The sequence below is a fragment of the Schistocerca nitens genome, chromosome 2, assembly GCF_023898315.1.
Source record: "Schistocerca nitens isolate TAMUIC-IGC-003100 chromosome 2, iqSchNite1.1, whole genome shotgun sequence".
Classification (NCBI taxonomy): Eukaryota; Metazoa; Arthropoda; class Insecta; order Orthoptera; family Acrididae; genus Schistocerca; species Schistocerca nitens.
The window spans coordinates 685825444-685843431 of NC_064615.1; the positions used below are offsets into that span (position 1 = coordinate 685825444).

A 17988-nucleotide genomic window follows, 5' to 3' on the forward strand; every position below is an offset into this window, starting at 1 on the left:
TTAGCAGTTAAGTCCCATAAGATTTCAAAAAAATAAAAAAAATTAATTCAAAGTTCCGGACCATGTTCTTCAACCCCAGTGCGGGAAGAGGACCTCTCAAGATACTGAGATGACCAGTGTCGTGGGATATCTCCTAACATCGCGCCGGACCTCGTTTTGCCTCGCGTAGTGCAGAAACTCGACGTGGCGTGGACTCAGATGTCGTTGGAAGTCCCTTGCAGGAACACTGAGCCATGCTGCCTCTATAGATATCTACAATGGTAAAAGTGTTGCCAGTGCAAAATTTTGTGCACGAACTCACCACTCGATTATGCTTTTTAAGTCTTCGATGGGATTCATATCGGACGATCTGGGCGGCCAAATCATTTGCTAGTATCGTTAAGTACAGTGGTTGTCAAACTTTTTTTCATAAGAGCCAATACTGACACTTTATAGGTAGGAATTTGGGGGGCTGGGGGAGGGGGGGGTGGTGAAAAGGCAGTACAGCGGCCATTCAGAGAGATACTTAATTTTTTGCTAAACCATGATGGTTACTGATAGAAGCTGACCACTTACCCATTTTGAATACATGTAACTACATAAAATTGGTACTTTCGTCACACTCTTGACGTTGTGGCTCTGGAAATATTGAGTTCCTTAATGATTTCCGAAATGGAATTTCCCAAGCGCCTAGCTCCCACTAGAATTCCCCGTTCAAAGTCTGGTAATTTCCGTTGTAAGGACTTAATACGTCGAAAAGCGTTTCACAAGAATTGCCCAAGTACAAATGGCAGCACCGCTATCGCACTGCCCTTTTGTACCTTGTGTACGCGATACTACGGTCAATTATGTGTGTAGATATCGCTATCACATGAATTTTGCCGCATCAGTGTACTCCTTTAATGCGTCGATATTTGCGAAGAGCAGCAAAACTATTGCTTTTGTTTTGATAAAACAGCTTTAGGAGTAGAGTCCTTCTCATCTAGGTCCGGTCCACGCTGTGTGCCTGCAACTGTATTGCACACTGGTGCCTGTGTTTCAACACTGCGTCTCCATACCAGTACCGCCATCACCTAATGGCAAGTCATGATACTAATACTACAAAGGAAATCCTGCAGCGCACAGTGGGAACATCTGTCCTGATTCAAATTACTATTATGATGGAGTATTTTCGTATTTCAGCCTGGTTCTCCTCTGCAACGTCGTCAAAAATGAAAACTGTGCTTAGTCTTACTTATTTAGATGGGGGTGAAAGTTCTCTTTAAAATAGTAAAAAAATATGAGTGAAAGTTATCCTCAGAATAATTAAAAATTTGCCTTAAGTACTGTTTCTGATTCTAAGCTCTGGGCTGTAATAATGAATGAACTGTCGTAATGAAACTTGTACTGTCGTAATGTGATGGCAAGGCTGCACTGTAATAGTAATTAATTATCGTAATGAAAAGGGAAGTCTTCTATACTGTAAAAATTAGCAATCTGACTGCAAGAATTTTGAACAGTATAAACTGCCTGAGTAATGAACTTTGACATGAAACCTACAATAACTGGTTTAGCAAAACTGATCACAAAAACTGTCTCTGAATGACATAAGTTGGCCCTGATTGAATAAATGAAAAAAAATATTTTGCCCTTACCTCTATTCTGCGCAAATCATGATAACGCGTTGCAGTACTGCTCTGTCTTGCGCGCCACTATGCTGAAGCTATTAATTACTGTATCTACACAGAGGCACTCGAGAGATGTAAAGAGGTCTCTGTTAGTTACAAATCTAATTTTTCGGACACTTTGTTCCATGATCCATTAAAAAAAGTAAGAGAGGTTGGTAAAAAAAATGAAATACACGCATAAATGACAACACTAAGTTTTTTTGTATACTGTGAAAAAGTGCTTAAGGCTGATTTTAAATGTAATGAACGTCTTAACATCCAAACAATACACTTTCCGATCTCTCAAATCTAGTAACTCTCAGGACAATAACCAACTTTGTCCGATGACGCAGCAATAGTGAAAAAGAAGTAACATCATTATAATATTTAACTCTCACATTCCATTAGACTTCCTCCTTCACAAATCAGTTTTCGTTCCAATCTTGACATGATAATGTCGACTGAACAAACAGATAAATTGAGATTTTACATTTGAAACATGACATGCATTAATAAACTATACATGACAGAAAATAAATAAAAATTATTGCTGGACATAAATAGTTGCGTAACTGAAAATAGATAAAAGTCATTGCTGTACATAAATATATTGTTAAAAGTATAGTATTTGCTAAATATTAGGGTACACACATAGTAGTGCAAACTGCATTAAATGTGTAGACTGTTATTACAGAGAGCCGATAGAATACATATATGACTGCACATATTAGTGTCCTAAGTACAAAATCAAATATTTATCACCACCCTAGGGTGCGGCACAAAAAGTGTCCTAAGAGAGTAAAACTTGTAATTTAACTGCCAACCATAAGTGTGTAGGGAAACTAGATGACACATTGAAGGAAAATCTTGCAGTCCCACAGACAATGATAATATAAATATTATTTGAAAAGCACAGTGAGACAGTCTTGCAGACCCATCGTCACTGTCACAAATATTTGGTGTAACTGACCAGTGCAAGACAATCCTGCAGTTCCACGGGCACCGACATCAGAAAAATTTGGTTTTGGCAGTAATGAGGAGGCAGCAAGCTCAGAATATGCTAAAAAATAGTCCATCCACGCTAACAAGAACCTAACCACTCATTACAAACATGTCTCTACGAGGCATCTACAGTACGTATAATCTTAAGTGCTGTACAAGCTAATCACAAACCAGGGTATAAGACTCTACAGTCTCTGATCAAATAAAATATGAGAGCTAACAACTGCTCCCAATGAAAATATTTCATGATGTGTGTAGAGTGCCAATGAAGCACAAATGATACATATAAAACAAGAGGGTATGTCCATGCAATGAAATACAATGGTGAACTAGTATACACGTTACATCGAAAAACAAAATGAGAAACATATTAACCTAAAGAGCAAAAAAAAAAGCAAACAATACGGTACATCTTAACACTGGCGAAGTGCCTTAAAACTTAGCAAATAATCAGTTTTTCAAAAGTATTTACAAAGTCCACATATCAGAGTGATATGCAAACTTAGTTGCTGTGTGACAAGAATTGCATACAAAGTTATAGTGGTGGCATATGAATATATATATCAAGAGCAAAGTATACCACATATATATCCATATATTCATTATTTTGGCCAAATTCTTCATGTTGGCCGTCCGGAATGGCCGACCGGTTCTAGGCGCTGCAGTCAGGAACCACACGATCGCTGCGGTCGCAGGTTCGAATCCTGCCTCGGGCAGGGTATATATATATATATATCAAGAGCAAAGTATGCCACATTCGGTAATGTGAGTAACACAGTTCTGTGAAAAGAAAAAAAATGTGGTATACATTCAGAGAAGTGTGCAAACATAGTTGCTTTATGACAACTTTCCATATGATTGCAAGAACGTCTCTATGTTATCATAAAAATATTTATACTAAGGTCTTGGCTAACTATCTCTGCAGAATAAACACAAAAGGGAAAAACAGAAGTTCCACTAATTATGGGAACAAATAGGACGTGAGGAGAAGGAAAGTTTGTATAATGCACTAGCACTATTGGACCTGTGGAAAGAGACAATTTAAAGTCATTCATCGTGCGTCAGTCAACATAGCAACATGAAGAAAAAAATGGCTCTGAGCACTATGGGACTTAACTTCTGAGGTTATCAGTCCCCTAGAACTTAGAACTACGTAGACCTAACTAACCTAAGGACAGCACACACATCCATGCCCGAGGCAGGATTCGAACCTGCGACCGCAGCGGTCGTGTGGTTCCAGAATGCAGCGCCTAGAACCGGTCGGCCATTCCGGACGGCCAACATGAAGAATTTGGCCAAAATAATGAATATATGTCATACTTGACAAGTTGGCTATCATCACTTGGCGGAAAAATGTACTCACAGGGAAAAAGAATATAGGTATCCAACCACAAATCACCATAGAGGAAAAGAAATCACGTCCAGAAAAGCAGCAAAGTACTTAAAAGTAATGATAATCTAATACTAGAAATACGTACAGAATGTCATAATGATCATACTTTTTGCTGACAAAGGCAGAGCGTTACCTATTCTCAATACGGTAAGACTTGTTAAAAAACGGATTAGTACAAACTTTGAAAATTCATCAGGTGCAAAACGACGATACATGGTCTGCCATGGTGTCAGCCACATGACCATTACATGAACGCTTACCGTTTACTTATATACGTACCAAGCTGACTGTACTAAGCTGCTGAATTATGTAGATCTGTTACTCCTGAACAAGATTATGGCAAGACGATGCCAAAAAAGGAAACATTTACAAGCACAAGGTGTGTCTCTGTAACGGTTAAGTACATAGGATTAAAATGTGCTAGTGGAAAAAAATTGCTATACTAAGGCTCACCATAAACGTGAAAGAAAATATATGCCATAGTCTATCATGTAACTGCCAATGCGTAATACACCAATTCGAAACAACTCTACAATCTTCACTGGTTTCGAAATAGTCGTTCACAGGCTCTGCATGATAATATCCTACCTTTTATCAAAGTCGCTTATCTCGATGGATTCCCCCATTTGCAGCCCATACCTTCGATAGGGTGTTTGCTCCACTTACATACTTCTTTTGTTACCGCTTCACACGCCCGCAACGACAACAGGCGGCACTCAAAGTCACGGTGTGCAGTGGTCATGATGTTTTGGTTTATCAGTTGTCTACTAAGTGTTCAAAGCTTTTAGTGTAAAGTGATAACTGTAATTTTAATTATGGTAATTTATGACTCAAAAAATGACTTCTTCCGGCTCCCACTGCCCAACTGTGCTCCTAATGGTCGTTCCACCCCGCCGCCACCACCACCAACGCCATCACTACTCCCACCGCTCCTTAGCATCACTCCAGCATCCCAAGACAGGCGTTCTTAATCTATGCCTTGTTCGAGCAACACTGCCATCACCATGAAGCAACAAAGATCAACCACCACCAATGAGAAGAGTAGAAAGAAAATAATTGTTTCGTTAATTCCTCCTTCTCTTTCTCATTGTTGTTGTTATTATTTGCTATTTACAGTAACATTTTTCTCTTTCCTGTACTGCAGTGGGCTCCAACTGATAATGCAGTTGAACAGCCTGATTTATGCAAGCCATTCGTTTTCCACTGCCCTTACCTGATTTGATGGACTTTAGGTTCCCGTCGCGTGTTTTGTCCAGCTCTTAGTCCACGACATAGCATCAGGATTGGTCCTCCGGTGGAATATCACCAGACAATATAAAGGAAATATTCTTGTACTATCGTGAGTGACCACCACCACCTAGATCTTCATCACAATATGTGTGGCTACAGTGGTTTAATGCAAACGTTAAGGTGTTTCCATTCACTGTTATGTACCGTCTAAATTTGAGCGGTAGCTAATGTATTATTTTCCGCATGCCACCAGGACACGAATTTATTGCTCTAATAGTGTTTCAAAATCCTCAGGTTAGTGCCAAGAATGTTATGCTTTCGTCATATGAGTGGTGGCACTTCTCTGTCGGATGATTAAACTGCACCCCCTGTGCTACTGGGTTATCACTCAGCATGTGTCAGTGACTATCCGCAAATTATTAAAATTATCAGTGATAAGGATAGGAAGTGACATTCGGAAACTTGGTGTGCGCCAGTCCAACAATGCTGTGGGCAGTCAATGACCATGTTAGTTGGCGAGATTATCTTTACAGTTTTTTTTTGGGAAATAATTGGTATGCTCTTTCAGAGCTGACCAATGACAACATTTCCAAGGATGTAGTTACTAAAAACATTGATATGTGTTGTGAAGCTGTGTGGAGCATGTATGGTGTGTTACCACTACCAGATGTAGGCAAAGAAATTCGTGTGTACTTACATAAGGCTTATCATCCCCACAGAAATTTAAAAAAAAAGTCGCTTGTACAAACATTCTTTGTACTTTTTATGCTGTGTCGTCGTAGCTCTGTCGGTGTATGTGCATGCAATAAGAAAAATTAGTGTGTATCCATTATTAACTGACTCCCAGCTAGGCAATGGTTATGCCTTTTGACATATGGTGGTACTATACAAATTATATGTGGCAAGTTTTTTTGTAAATCAAAAGGCCAAGAGAGTTATTTAGGGGTGTATACCCGTTCTACCTGAATGGGGAAGGGCATTTTCTCTCATTGTTCTCTTATGGAAACATGCCAGCCAGAAGCGCCAGCCTAATTTAATGGTCCTCATTCGAACAAACTGGCCATTTCCCTGCATGTTTTGTTTATTTAGGACATAATTAATGGACAATAAGTGTCATGATATCTAACACAATTTTTGGGAAATATAGCGGCCATGTCTGAGACTTGGCTTTATGTCTACCCAGGTGTTCAAATGCATTTAGCATAAAGTGATAACTCTCATTTTAATGACAGTAATTGATGACTCAAAAAATAACGACTTATCTCCCACACCACCACCACAGTGCTGCTATCGGTTGTCTCCTACTAAGTCCATCCCCACCACTCCTTAGCGTCATCCCAGCACCCAAAGAGGGGCGCTCTTAGCCTGTACTTCGTACAAGCAACCGCACCACCTTGAAGCATCTTCAGTTTCCCGTACGATAATACACCCCCATACCCGTTTCTGATTTCCTCTATAAAAAAGAATACATCTGTAAATACGGAGCTTAACACTTCAGTGCACTAAAAAAATACACTCTTTCTTCTACAATTTGACGTTGCTAGTCGAACGTTAGCATGCTACTGTCGTGACCATCTATGGAAAGAGGTAGGACAGTAAAACCCACCACTGGGTGTGACTCGTTACGGAACATGGGGTTCGGAATCTCGTCTGCTTTGTAAAGTTGGATAGATGGTGATCTGCGACATCTCTGCCGAAAGAATACAGTCCTCACGCACACACAAGTGTTTTGGTGCACGCCGTTCATCATACATTGTTGAACATGAAGCTCAGCAGCAGACCACTCCTACGTGTTCAAACGTTGACCCAACGATATCGTCATTTACGATCGCAGTGGACATGGGATCGTTCAAAAATGGTTCAAATGGCTCTGAGCACTATGGGACTCAACTGCTGAGGTCATTAGTCCCCTAACCTAAGGACATCACAAACATCCATGCCCGAGGCAGGATTCGAACCTGCGACCGTAGCGGTCTTGCGGTTCCAGACTGCAGCGCCATTAACCGCACGGCCACTTCGGCCGGCTTGGGACCGTCAGGAATCGACCTTTGATCAACGGAAACGTGTCGGCTCTCTGGGTTAATTATATTTTTGCTACACTAGGTCGATGGTCGTCTCCACAAACGCCGTGAACGAGGTGAACAGCGGCTCGAAACATGCAGCGTGCCACGGGCACAGGCTGGTGGGGGCAGTATTGTGCTGTGAGAGACATTATCCTGCGTCTGCGTGGGACCTGTGGCGCTAATAGAAGACACGCTGACAGCTGCAAACCACCTGCATCCATCTTCCCTGACGGCAATGCCATATTTTAGCTGAATACTTGTCTAGGTCTTTCAGCCAGAACCATGCTTCAGTGGTTTGAGCAGCATTATAGTGAACTCACGTTGATGTTTAGGCGACCAAATTCGCCTGATGTAAATCCTACGGAACCCACCTGGAGCACTATCGGGCGCCATCTCCACGTACCCATATGAGCTGCCTGTTATTTACTCGAATTACATGACTTATGCGTAGATATCTAATGCGCATTCCTCCACAAAACTACCTACAAACTGTTCGGTCCCTGATAAGCAAAATCAGTGATGTATTTCGTTCCGAAGACGGGGAAACAAGCTCTTAAACAGGTGGCCATAATGTCCTGGCTCATCAGTGTAAAAGGCTAATTCACGGAGTAGGCCGCCATATTGCTCATAAATTATAGTAATTATCATGACAGTTATTGGCAATTAATTATTGCTTAAATAAACACATGTGGTGAAGTGGACAGTTTGTTTACCTAAGGGCCGTTAAATTAAGAAACGGGAACTGGCCGGTTTGTTTACATAAGGAAAATAATGTCCTCCCATTCAGATAAATGGTTACACACCCCCACATACGCAGTGTGGTCAATTACTTGTGTGATAAAACTTCACGGCGTTGCGAATCTGCCAATCCTGTCCTCTACTTCTGAGATTGTTATATTCGGACAAGCGAACTAGAAAGTTAGGCTTCAACTGTGTCTAGCCGAAATCAATGCATGAGTGATGTAAACTGCATAGAGCAAATTTTCTCTGTTAGAGCTCACTCATGATGCATTCCATTGGAGGATAGTAATTTCAGTTTACAATTTTAAAGTACCAAACCTCCTCTCTCAAATGAGAGGAATGGCTTTTGGATCCAGTTAACTTTGGACATAATGTGTTAATGACAAAAAAAGTTTTGATACCTCATTAACAAATATTCAAGGGAAAATGTTATGTGCCTCATCCTGTTTATAAATAACCTGATATTAAATGTAATAAAGCTAACACTCAGCAAGTTGATTACTACGATGGAATCTTTTTTTACGTTTTCAGGTGAAGAGTACACAACAGCATGGAATCGTTCAACGAAACTCGACCACCGCCTCCATCCTGGATCAATCAGGAGTTCATAGAATCTGTACTGATAAATAAAGTTGGAAATCAAGCTTCTGTAGATTCAATTAAAGTACAATACGCCTGTCCACCAGGAGCTGGCATTACAAGTTTGTTGTTCAGAGTGACTGCTATTCTGAAAGGCAAAGATAATGAACAAGAGGCTAAAAAGGAATCACTGCTAGTGAAAACTGCTCTTGACTTTGGGCCAATGAAGGACTTTGAGAAAAATGACCAGGTGTTCAGAACAGAGACACAGATGCTGCGTGAGGTGATGCCACAGATCCAGAAAATGCTGGCATCGTTGGAGGGTGAGGACTTCCGGCCGCTGACAGCTCGATGCTACGACGGGGGTCAGCAGCCGGCACTCTTCCTTGTGCTGGAGGACCTGTCAGAGGGTGGCTTCAGGATGGCTGAGGGGCAAAGTCTTCTGAACTACCAACACTGCAAGGCGGTCCTGCGAGCGTACGCCAGATTGCATGCCGCCTCGGCCTTTCTACTCGACAAACAGCCCCGGTACAAGAGCGTGTTCAATGAGACTATGTTCACAGACAAGCGTGCTCAGGACTATTTCAGAGCAATAGGGTCTAAGATCATGTCCGCACTGGCAGATGAACTGAATAAGTGTCCAGGGTATGAAAAATATTCTGAAAAATGCCGGGGATTTATGGACCGATCTGCTAACAGTATCTTCGAAGTACTTGAACGAATGAAGGAGGAGACCAGGTTACCTGTGCTGGGCCATGGTGACTGCTGGAAGAACAACTTTCTGTTTAAGTATGTGGACGGTGAACTGTCAGATGTCAGAATTGTTGACTTTCAGGTAAGAATGCCTCACAATTTTTGTAATACGTAATGTCCACATGGAGCTTAATTCTTTTACCAGTAATTATGTGAGTTGATCTGCCATGTCTACAATAATGTAGATTATTTAGACCGATAGTTGGAGTGGTCGGTCGTCAAACAGAAAATGGCCTGCACGCCCTCCAGCGTTAATAGTTCTGATTTTTTATCTGTGGAATAAACTAATTAAGAGGATTACAAGGCAACAGCTTTGTCTCCCAAGGATCTGGAAACTCATGAAACAGGGGCATGAGCCAAGTCAAGATGAAGTACAGTGTGCAGCAAAGACTCCCTAGAATCGCTTTATGCCATTTACCAGTGCTCACAGTCAACATTATGAAAACTTGATTTGAAAGCCACAAAAATGAACACACGAACCGTGCATGGGATACGCGTTTGCTTAAATCTGGATAATAGGACATACGTTTGTGGAACCCCCTCTCTTGAAGACGAGGCAGTAGTTTGCCGCGCTGTTATCTTGTTAATCTCAAGTTCCATGCACTATGTTTCCAGCATCCTCTACTGAGGATTTTCCAGAGCCACAGAAAACGTGTGTAATGAAAAGAATGTCAGTGTGCCTAAGGCAGCTAAATTTACTTACGTTCGGCAGAAAATTCGCTAAACTGCCAGCTTCAACTTAGCGAAACCCGCATATCAATGTATTGACTCGTTCTGAACGTATTCGGAATGGTATGTCCTAGCTGCCTCACCATGCATACTATCGTATTACCAAAAATAAAATTGTGTTCTGCTGCAAATAATTATTCGTTTGATGTTTAGCTCACGGACTGTCTAGTTTATGACACATCAGTTTGTAACGTGTTTTGCTTCATGGTAACCAAATCATAATTCAGGGCGTACATTCCAAAAGTTCTTCATCCTTGAAACATATTCTGCGACATTTTATACCAGGGTAAGTACTCTGTGCCATGCACTTCACAATGGTTTGCAGTATGTGTAGATACAAATGAATCACGGAAAACACCTTCATATCCATCGCCTGTCGTAGTGGCTGGGCATCTCTTTTCGTATTGCAGTGGACGTCCTTAGTACGATGGCATGAAGCCATGAACTGTGTTGACACTGGGCAAGAGGTGGACCAAGAGTTTATTGACTTACTCATTTTCTGAAGCTATTTTCAAGAACGTTCATTAAGCCATTGTTTTAAGTTTCAGATGTCATAGACTTATGGTTCGAATCAAGGGGATTCCTTTAGCCTTTAGCTGTTCTGCCATTTTCTCGGATCATATCTTCAGGATTCGCTTTTTCAATCAGTACATTGTACTTAGTGCATCAATCTTCGAGGCAGTGGAGTAGATGAGACATCATCGACAGAAAACAATTCTTATCTGTTCTTCTTCCTTTAGTGTCCCACATTACTGCAGTAAATGTTGCCTACAAAGAAAATGACTCAAACATTGCAGGACAAACTAATGCTTTTCAAGACCGATGGGAGTACGTATCATTCCGCTTAATACTAAAGCATGAGGAATCTGTGGAAATGATCAAGCTGACCAAAAACCCAAGATCTACAGGGAATCAAAGGCAGACTTTCATCTCGCTGTCGAACGTGCGATTATCGCTGGATTGGTTGCTAGCAATAAGGGATAAGAAGCAGAGGTCAGTGAAGCAAACGATTCTTCTATGACTTACCACATACCAGTCACTCCAATAGGATGAAGTCACTGACCAACCTCTGCATACGTCATTATCGTTAATGTAGGACTGCACACTCCGGCGACAGAGTTCCTCATTCTGTGAAGGCTGTGGCGTACAGATCATTGTACGACAACTTTTAAGTGAGTGAAGCAAATTTAAGTGGACACCTGCCATCTGTTTTAAAAATTTTGTATAGTGTCTAGCCTTCAGTCTAACGTTTTAGACTAGAATTTTTAGCTGGTCATATAGGGTGTCTCGTGCTGTATTAGACCAAACTCCGTCCAGCCACATATTCTTGTCATGATGTTTTAGATCATGCCACTTAATTTATCTTTTTTATGAGAGTTTTAGATTTTAGATCTGACTGTTAAGCGCCCAAACCATCATACCACATCATCACTGCATAGAAATCAGGTGCCTAGAATACGCAAATATTGTTCGTAATTAAGTGCAGGAGTAGTAAGAAACATTGCGATGGGACTCTCGGGAAAAGCACACAGTATAACTCTAGAGTCTAAACGTTCTACACCTCTGCATCGACGTCTGCAGCCACACTGCATGCTGCATTGTTGGCCTTAACACTGGACTGCTACTGACACCTAGCCACATTAATAAGGCACTTCCAAAACGAGATTTTCACTCTGCAGCGGAGTGTGCGGTGATATGAAACTTCCTGGCCTGAGTCGTGCTTCGGTATCTCAGATGGTAGAGCACTTGCCCGCGAAAGGCAAAGGTCCCGAGTTCGAGTCTCGGTCGGGCGCACAGTTTTAATCTGCCAGGGTGTTTCATATCAGCGCCCACTCCGCTGCAGAGTGAAAATCTCATTCTGGAAACATCCCCCAGGCTGTGGCTAAGCCATGTCTCTGCAGTATCCTTCCTTTCAGGAGTGCTAGTTCTGCAAGGTTCGCAGGAGATCTTGTGTAAAGTTTGGAAGGTAGGAGACGAGATACTGGCAGAAGTAAAGCAGTAAGTACCTGCCGTGAGTCGTGCTTCGGTAACTCAGATGGTAGAGCACTTGCCCGCGAAAGGCAAAGGTCCCGAGTTCGAGTCTCGGTCGGGCGCACAGTTTTAATCTGCCAGGAAGTTTCAACAAGGCACTTGCTCGTATTGAATTGAAGATATACCACTGAGAATACCGCCAAGACTGAATTACAAGTTTAGTGAATGATATTAGTCAAATGAAACACAAATAGAATACCTTTATTCGCCTTGAAAGCAATGTCTACTGGCCACAATTCACTTTTTGGCAACATTTATACAGTGGCTGGAAAAAGTCAGGGAAAGTTTCTTTTTCAGTTAGTGATCAATGTCAAGCAAAATGTGATGCGGACAAGTGTGCATTGCGGATTTCATCAGTGATCTATTTCGAATGGAAAACAATTATCCGAAACTTTGTGAATGATGGCGTCCTTACTAATTTCTCGGTTATTCGATTCTGTGCCAGCCTTAGCCACACTTTGCCGATTTTGTCTGCTGTTATGTTCGTCGATGATCGACAATAAGTTCCGAGAGCTGTCTCACTCGTTGTGCATCACCATCTAGTATTTCAGTTCCGTTCCCGAAGGGTTGGACCAGTAGCAAACACACTTTCTCCTCACTACCTCTGTTCTGCACAGCCGGCCGGTGTGGCCGAGCGGTTCTAGGCGCTTCAGTCTGTAACCGCGCGACCGCTACGGTCGCAGGTTCGAATCCTGCCTCGGGCGTGGATGTGTGTGATGTCCTTAGGTTAGTTAGGTTCTAAGTTCTAGGGGACTGATGACCTCAGTTGGTAAGTCTCATAGTGCTCTGAGCCTTTTGAACCATTTTTTCTGCAGACTTACACGAATATCTCTCGCCTCTCGATCTAGTTTTCAGTGATTTTTAACAGAACACGATGTTCACGCATCACCACATCTCTATAAGATAGGTGATAGGAAACATGTCAATAGCTACCTACCAGTTTCACTATTGACATAATTTCCCACAATATTTGAGAAAGTAATGTACTCGAAAATAGTATCTTACCTGAGCAGCAATAGCATCCTTTGTACATCACAGTTTGCATTTCATAAGGTTTTTTTGACTAAGAATGCTATTTATACATTCATCACCAAATTTTACAAGCATAAAATAACAAAATGACTCTGACTGCCCTTTTTTGTGGTCTATCTAATGCGTCTGGCTGTTTGAGTAACTTTATCCTTCTAGATAAATTAATGGTATAGTCAACCAATGGATAATGCCTTATTAAACAAAAGAATGCCGAAAATTGTCCTCAATAACTCAACGAATAAAGCCGTTCAAAAAGAAAAAATGTTCAAATGTGTGTGAAATCTTATGGGACTTAACTGCTAAGGTCATCAGTCTCTAAGCTTACACACTACTTAACTTAAATTATCCTAAGGACAAACACACACACACCCATGCCCGAGGGAGGACTCGAACCTCCGCCGGGATCAGCCGCACAGTCCACGACTGCAGCGCCTGAGACCGCTCGGCTAATCCTGAGCGGCGAATAAAGCCGTGGAAGATTCTTCTGGTGGAGAGAAATCACTTATGTGGATTCACGAATTCATGAAGCTCAGTGCTAGGTCTACTGTTGTTTCTCAAATTATATATATTGGCACAGAATCGGATAACCCAGGAACTGGCAAAGACAGTGTGGACGCCATCATTCACAAAGCTTTGGCTAACTGAAAACAGTCGCTGTGTAAAGCTGTCGCCGCGCGGGATTAGCCGAACGGTCTTAGGCACTGCAGTCATTGACTGTTCGCTTGGTCCCGGCGAAGGTTCGAGTCCTCCCTCGGGCATGGGTGTGTGTGTTTGTCCTTAGGATAATTTAGGTTAAGTAGTGTGCAAGCTTACGGACTGCTGCCCTTAGCAGTTAAGTCCCATAAGATTTCACACACATTTGAACATTTTTGTAAAGCTGTCCGCATCATATTTTGATTGACATTGCTCAATAATTTCAAAAGAAGCTTTCTGTGACAGTTTGCAGCAACTACATAAACATTGTCGTAAAGAGAATTGTGGCCAGCGGACATCACTTTGAAGACGAATTGAGGTATTATGTTTGTCTTTCGTTTGATTAATATCATTCATCGAATATATATATATATATATATATATATATATATATATATATATATATATATATATATATATGACCATCCATCTAATATTCAATTACTCATTCTTCATGCTGAAGACACTAGCATTTTGTTCATTCTGATAACAAACAGAGCAACAGAAGAAATGATAAATACTGTGTTGTGTCTAGTTCATACTGTCTAGACACAATGAGGTAGCTAGGTGCACGCTAAACTAACGCAGACGGGCTTGAAGTACTGGAACAGGAGACTTATTAATGCACTAAAGAAAAGTACGTGTTATAATACTTAACTTTATTCTCTTGTTGGAATACATCTCTCTTGAATATTAGGAAGCTATAAGCACTGATACAAATGGCGCCTTGCTAGGTAGTAGCTATGGACTAAGCTGAAGGCTATTCAATCTGTCTCTCGGCAAATGAGAGGAAAGCTTCGTACGTCTGGTCGCAAGCTATGTCTTCCGTACAACTGGGACGAGGTCTAGTCCGTGTCTTGTGACCTGCCATGTGGTGGCGCTAGGTTGCGATTACACAGTGGCGACACGCGGGTCCGACATGTACTACAGGACCGCGGCCGATTTAAGTTACCACCTAGCAAGTGTGGTGTCTGGCGGTGACACCACATACTGTTTTTGAAAAAATTATTGAAATGCAAATGGTCTCACTATCAATTACCAGAAGGCAACATATTCACTTTTAGAGGTACTGTACCAGTTGATAAATAAAACAGATGTCGAGGAAATAATAAGTGTGCTGTAAACTTCGAAGTTTTTATGTAGCAATGTTGATGAGAACTGAAGTTGAACAAAAATTTAGTACTCCTAAAAGAACTGTTCTTACACATTGGCAATTAGAATCACTGGAAACCTTGGGGAAGACAAATCGTTAAGTTGACATACTCTGCATATTCCCATTCAATACTGTCATGTGGAATAATGTTATGGGATAGCTTTACTTTTAGAAAGAAAGTTTCCATTGGTCATGAAATTGCTGTAAGAATAGCATGTGATACTCACCCATGATTATATTGCAGATACCTGAGGTTAGGTATTTTGACTAGTGCATCACTGTATTTCTACTCCCTCATTACATTTCTCGTAAGCAACCCATTAAAGTACAATAAGAACAATGGTGCATATAATTACAATATTGGAAGAGAAAATGACATTCATTATTCCACATTTAGATTGTCTTTTCACAAAAAGTGGTGCACAATTCGATCACCAAAATTTTTGTTCCCTTACCCACGATATAAAACGTCTGCGAGAAAGCGAAGTTCAATCTGAAAACAAACTGAAAAAGTTTGCCTTTGACATTTTGTATTCCGCAGAAGAATTTCTGTTTATTTAATATGTGAAAGGTGGTGTATTAGAAATTACTAATTCACATCTGTATTAAAGAAAAAACAGTTTGTAAATGGTCAGTATGTAGCCATACTTATGTACGAATTAGTAATAAGAGTATAAAATGACTCGTTCCATCTCACTAAGATTAGTTGTCCTAATCATTTTTGATTCATATAAACGGCTAACAAACTAAATAACTAAAACAAGAGGTTTCCTGCTCTCTACTGTAACTGTAAATGGACTCAACTTACTAGAAGATTTCTTCCCTATTTCGTCATTTATCATAATAGAATTGTCTGCGAATAGCTAGTACATCCAATAGTGTGAGTTTGTGATTAATAGTATGACATCTTTACTCTAAAATAGTGTTATGGCGATGTTTGCAGGTATCATACGTGACCAGCCCAGCCTCGGACCTGCAGTACTTCTTGTACGCAAGCGCTAGTGAGGAGGTCCATCGCCACCACATGGATGACCTTTTGGGCGACTACCACAACACGCTGGTGGACATCCTACGGCGCCTGGGCATGCAGGAGGAAGCTGAGGTCTTCACTCTAGAGGAGCTAAAGCGGGAAATGGACCGCTGCCTAGTCGTAGGATTTCTCTTCAGCATCATGAGCAGCTTAGCTCTGGCGACTGAAAAGTACGGTGTAGAGTTTACGAAATTGTTCAGTGACCCAGGACACGCCGAAGAAGCTTTCGGAAAGATCTTCAGAAATCCTTCTTCGTTATCCTACATGAAATACCTGACACCATTTTTTGAAAGTAAAGGTATCTTATGAACATTTGTAGCACGTACACCTATTACAGTTGACATTATTTAACAACTTTTAAATGGTAACTTTAGACATCCTTTCATCTCCCTGAAACTATTAGCCTTGCAGCAGCATACCTATGCTATTACATGATTAATTAGTATTTGCTTCTCGTGGTTTTGTATTTAAAGAGTGAGACTACTGCTATACTTTATTTACAATAAGCGTGCTGTGCGGAATTCAACAACATGTACATCGACCTGGAAAACAACGTGGACTACAACAAAACAAATCGCCATGTGCTGGAATTTACGTAAGCAAACACCACTATTTTGCTTCATATATAAATAAACGCAAGCATTTCAGCGTATTTTCATTACTGAAACGACTTACGAAGTGGCATCAAATACTGAAATATTTTTGTGCAATATGTGAGCAGACGACATGCTGTCAGTTAAAACAACTGGTTAACTAAAAATATTAGATGGACATGGTAGCCCGAAACCGGTTATGGCACTAAAATAAAACATTTAAAAATTATTGTGTCTGGTTGCATCATTCACCAACCAAAAAAAGTTATTATTGTAAAAGCTATATCAAAGAAAGTCAACAGTAAAAATATTTCTACTGAAACAGCTATATCAAAGAATGTTAACATATTTTTTAAAAGTCCATTGTGGAAAACTATATATATCTTTTCATGCTACTAATATTATTTTAAAAAGTTTGTAGGCAACATTATTAAACAATATTAGTATAAAAAGTATTTGATCGTTGTTATTAAAACGTGTATTAAATAAATGAAAACGTATCTGTGTTCTTTAGCTACTATCATTGCCATTCTTCATACAACAGAAAAAAATTGTATCTATACATATAGAAGTAAACTATAAATTATTAAATTGTCATTTACATCCGTCCTGATCTTATTTACAGGAAGACCCAATAACAGCAGTAGTTGTACCACAATCTAATACATACAGTCACGACGCTCTTTAGTGCGGAAGTTCCTACCGCTTTACAGCTGGAGCGAGACTAGCGCTCCAAGTGGTGAGAAAGCAGTCAGTCACATGTATCTTATGGGCAGTGTTTGTTTTAAATTATTTACTACGTAATGAACGAAATAGTTGTCATATTTTTGCGTTCCATGCGTTCGCAATTTATCAAGTGACATGAATTATCGTGGAATACACGTAAAATAACCGAATCCCACTGATTCAGTGACAGGAGCTGCCGTTTATTCATGAAAAAATACTTTTGAATGTGTTTGTATCTGCAGCTTATTCCGCTGAAAACAAGAGAACATTAACACATATTTCATGCTAGAGAAACTTTTATTTCTGATCTTGCCTGTTTTCATTATCACGGGTACTATCCTTGACACTTAAAAATTTTCATAGTCTAACGATTCGTCGATTCTTGCACTTCATTCGACTTTCTAATGCTCGAATATTTGAGTAGATGTAATTATTTGTACTTCGAAAGAGAATGTGTTGAAGATTCTTGCTGTTTGTGGATTATATTTAGCAACAGTTATGCAATTGATTTCTTGCGTTTTGGGAAACAGTTTGATTGCTTTTGACTACTTATTATCGTGTCTGTGTGGTTCTCCCTTAAGCTACAGGTGTGGCGGCTTGTTTGTTGCGTTCAAT

The 17988-nt window shown here is 40.5% G+C and overlaps 1 protein-coding gene across 1 annotated transcript in view; it reads left to right on the forward strand.

Moving 5' to 3' along the window:
* LOC126236832 (uncharacterized) overlaps positions 1–17102 on the forward strand; it is a 36004-nt gene extending 18902 nt beyond the window's left edge. Inside the window, exons 2-3 of the mRNA XM_049946432.1 lie at positions 8586–9468; positions 15968–17102. Coding sequence (XP_049802389.1) covers positions 8605–9468; positions 15968–16363 — 1260 coding nt within the window. The 5' untranslated portion in view covers positions 8586–8604 and the 3' untranslated portion in view covers positions 16364–17102. The remainder of the gene's footprint in view (positions 1–8585; positions 9469–15967) is intronic.
* The last annotated feature ends 886 nt before the right edge of the window (positions 17103–17988 follow it).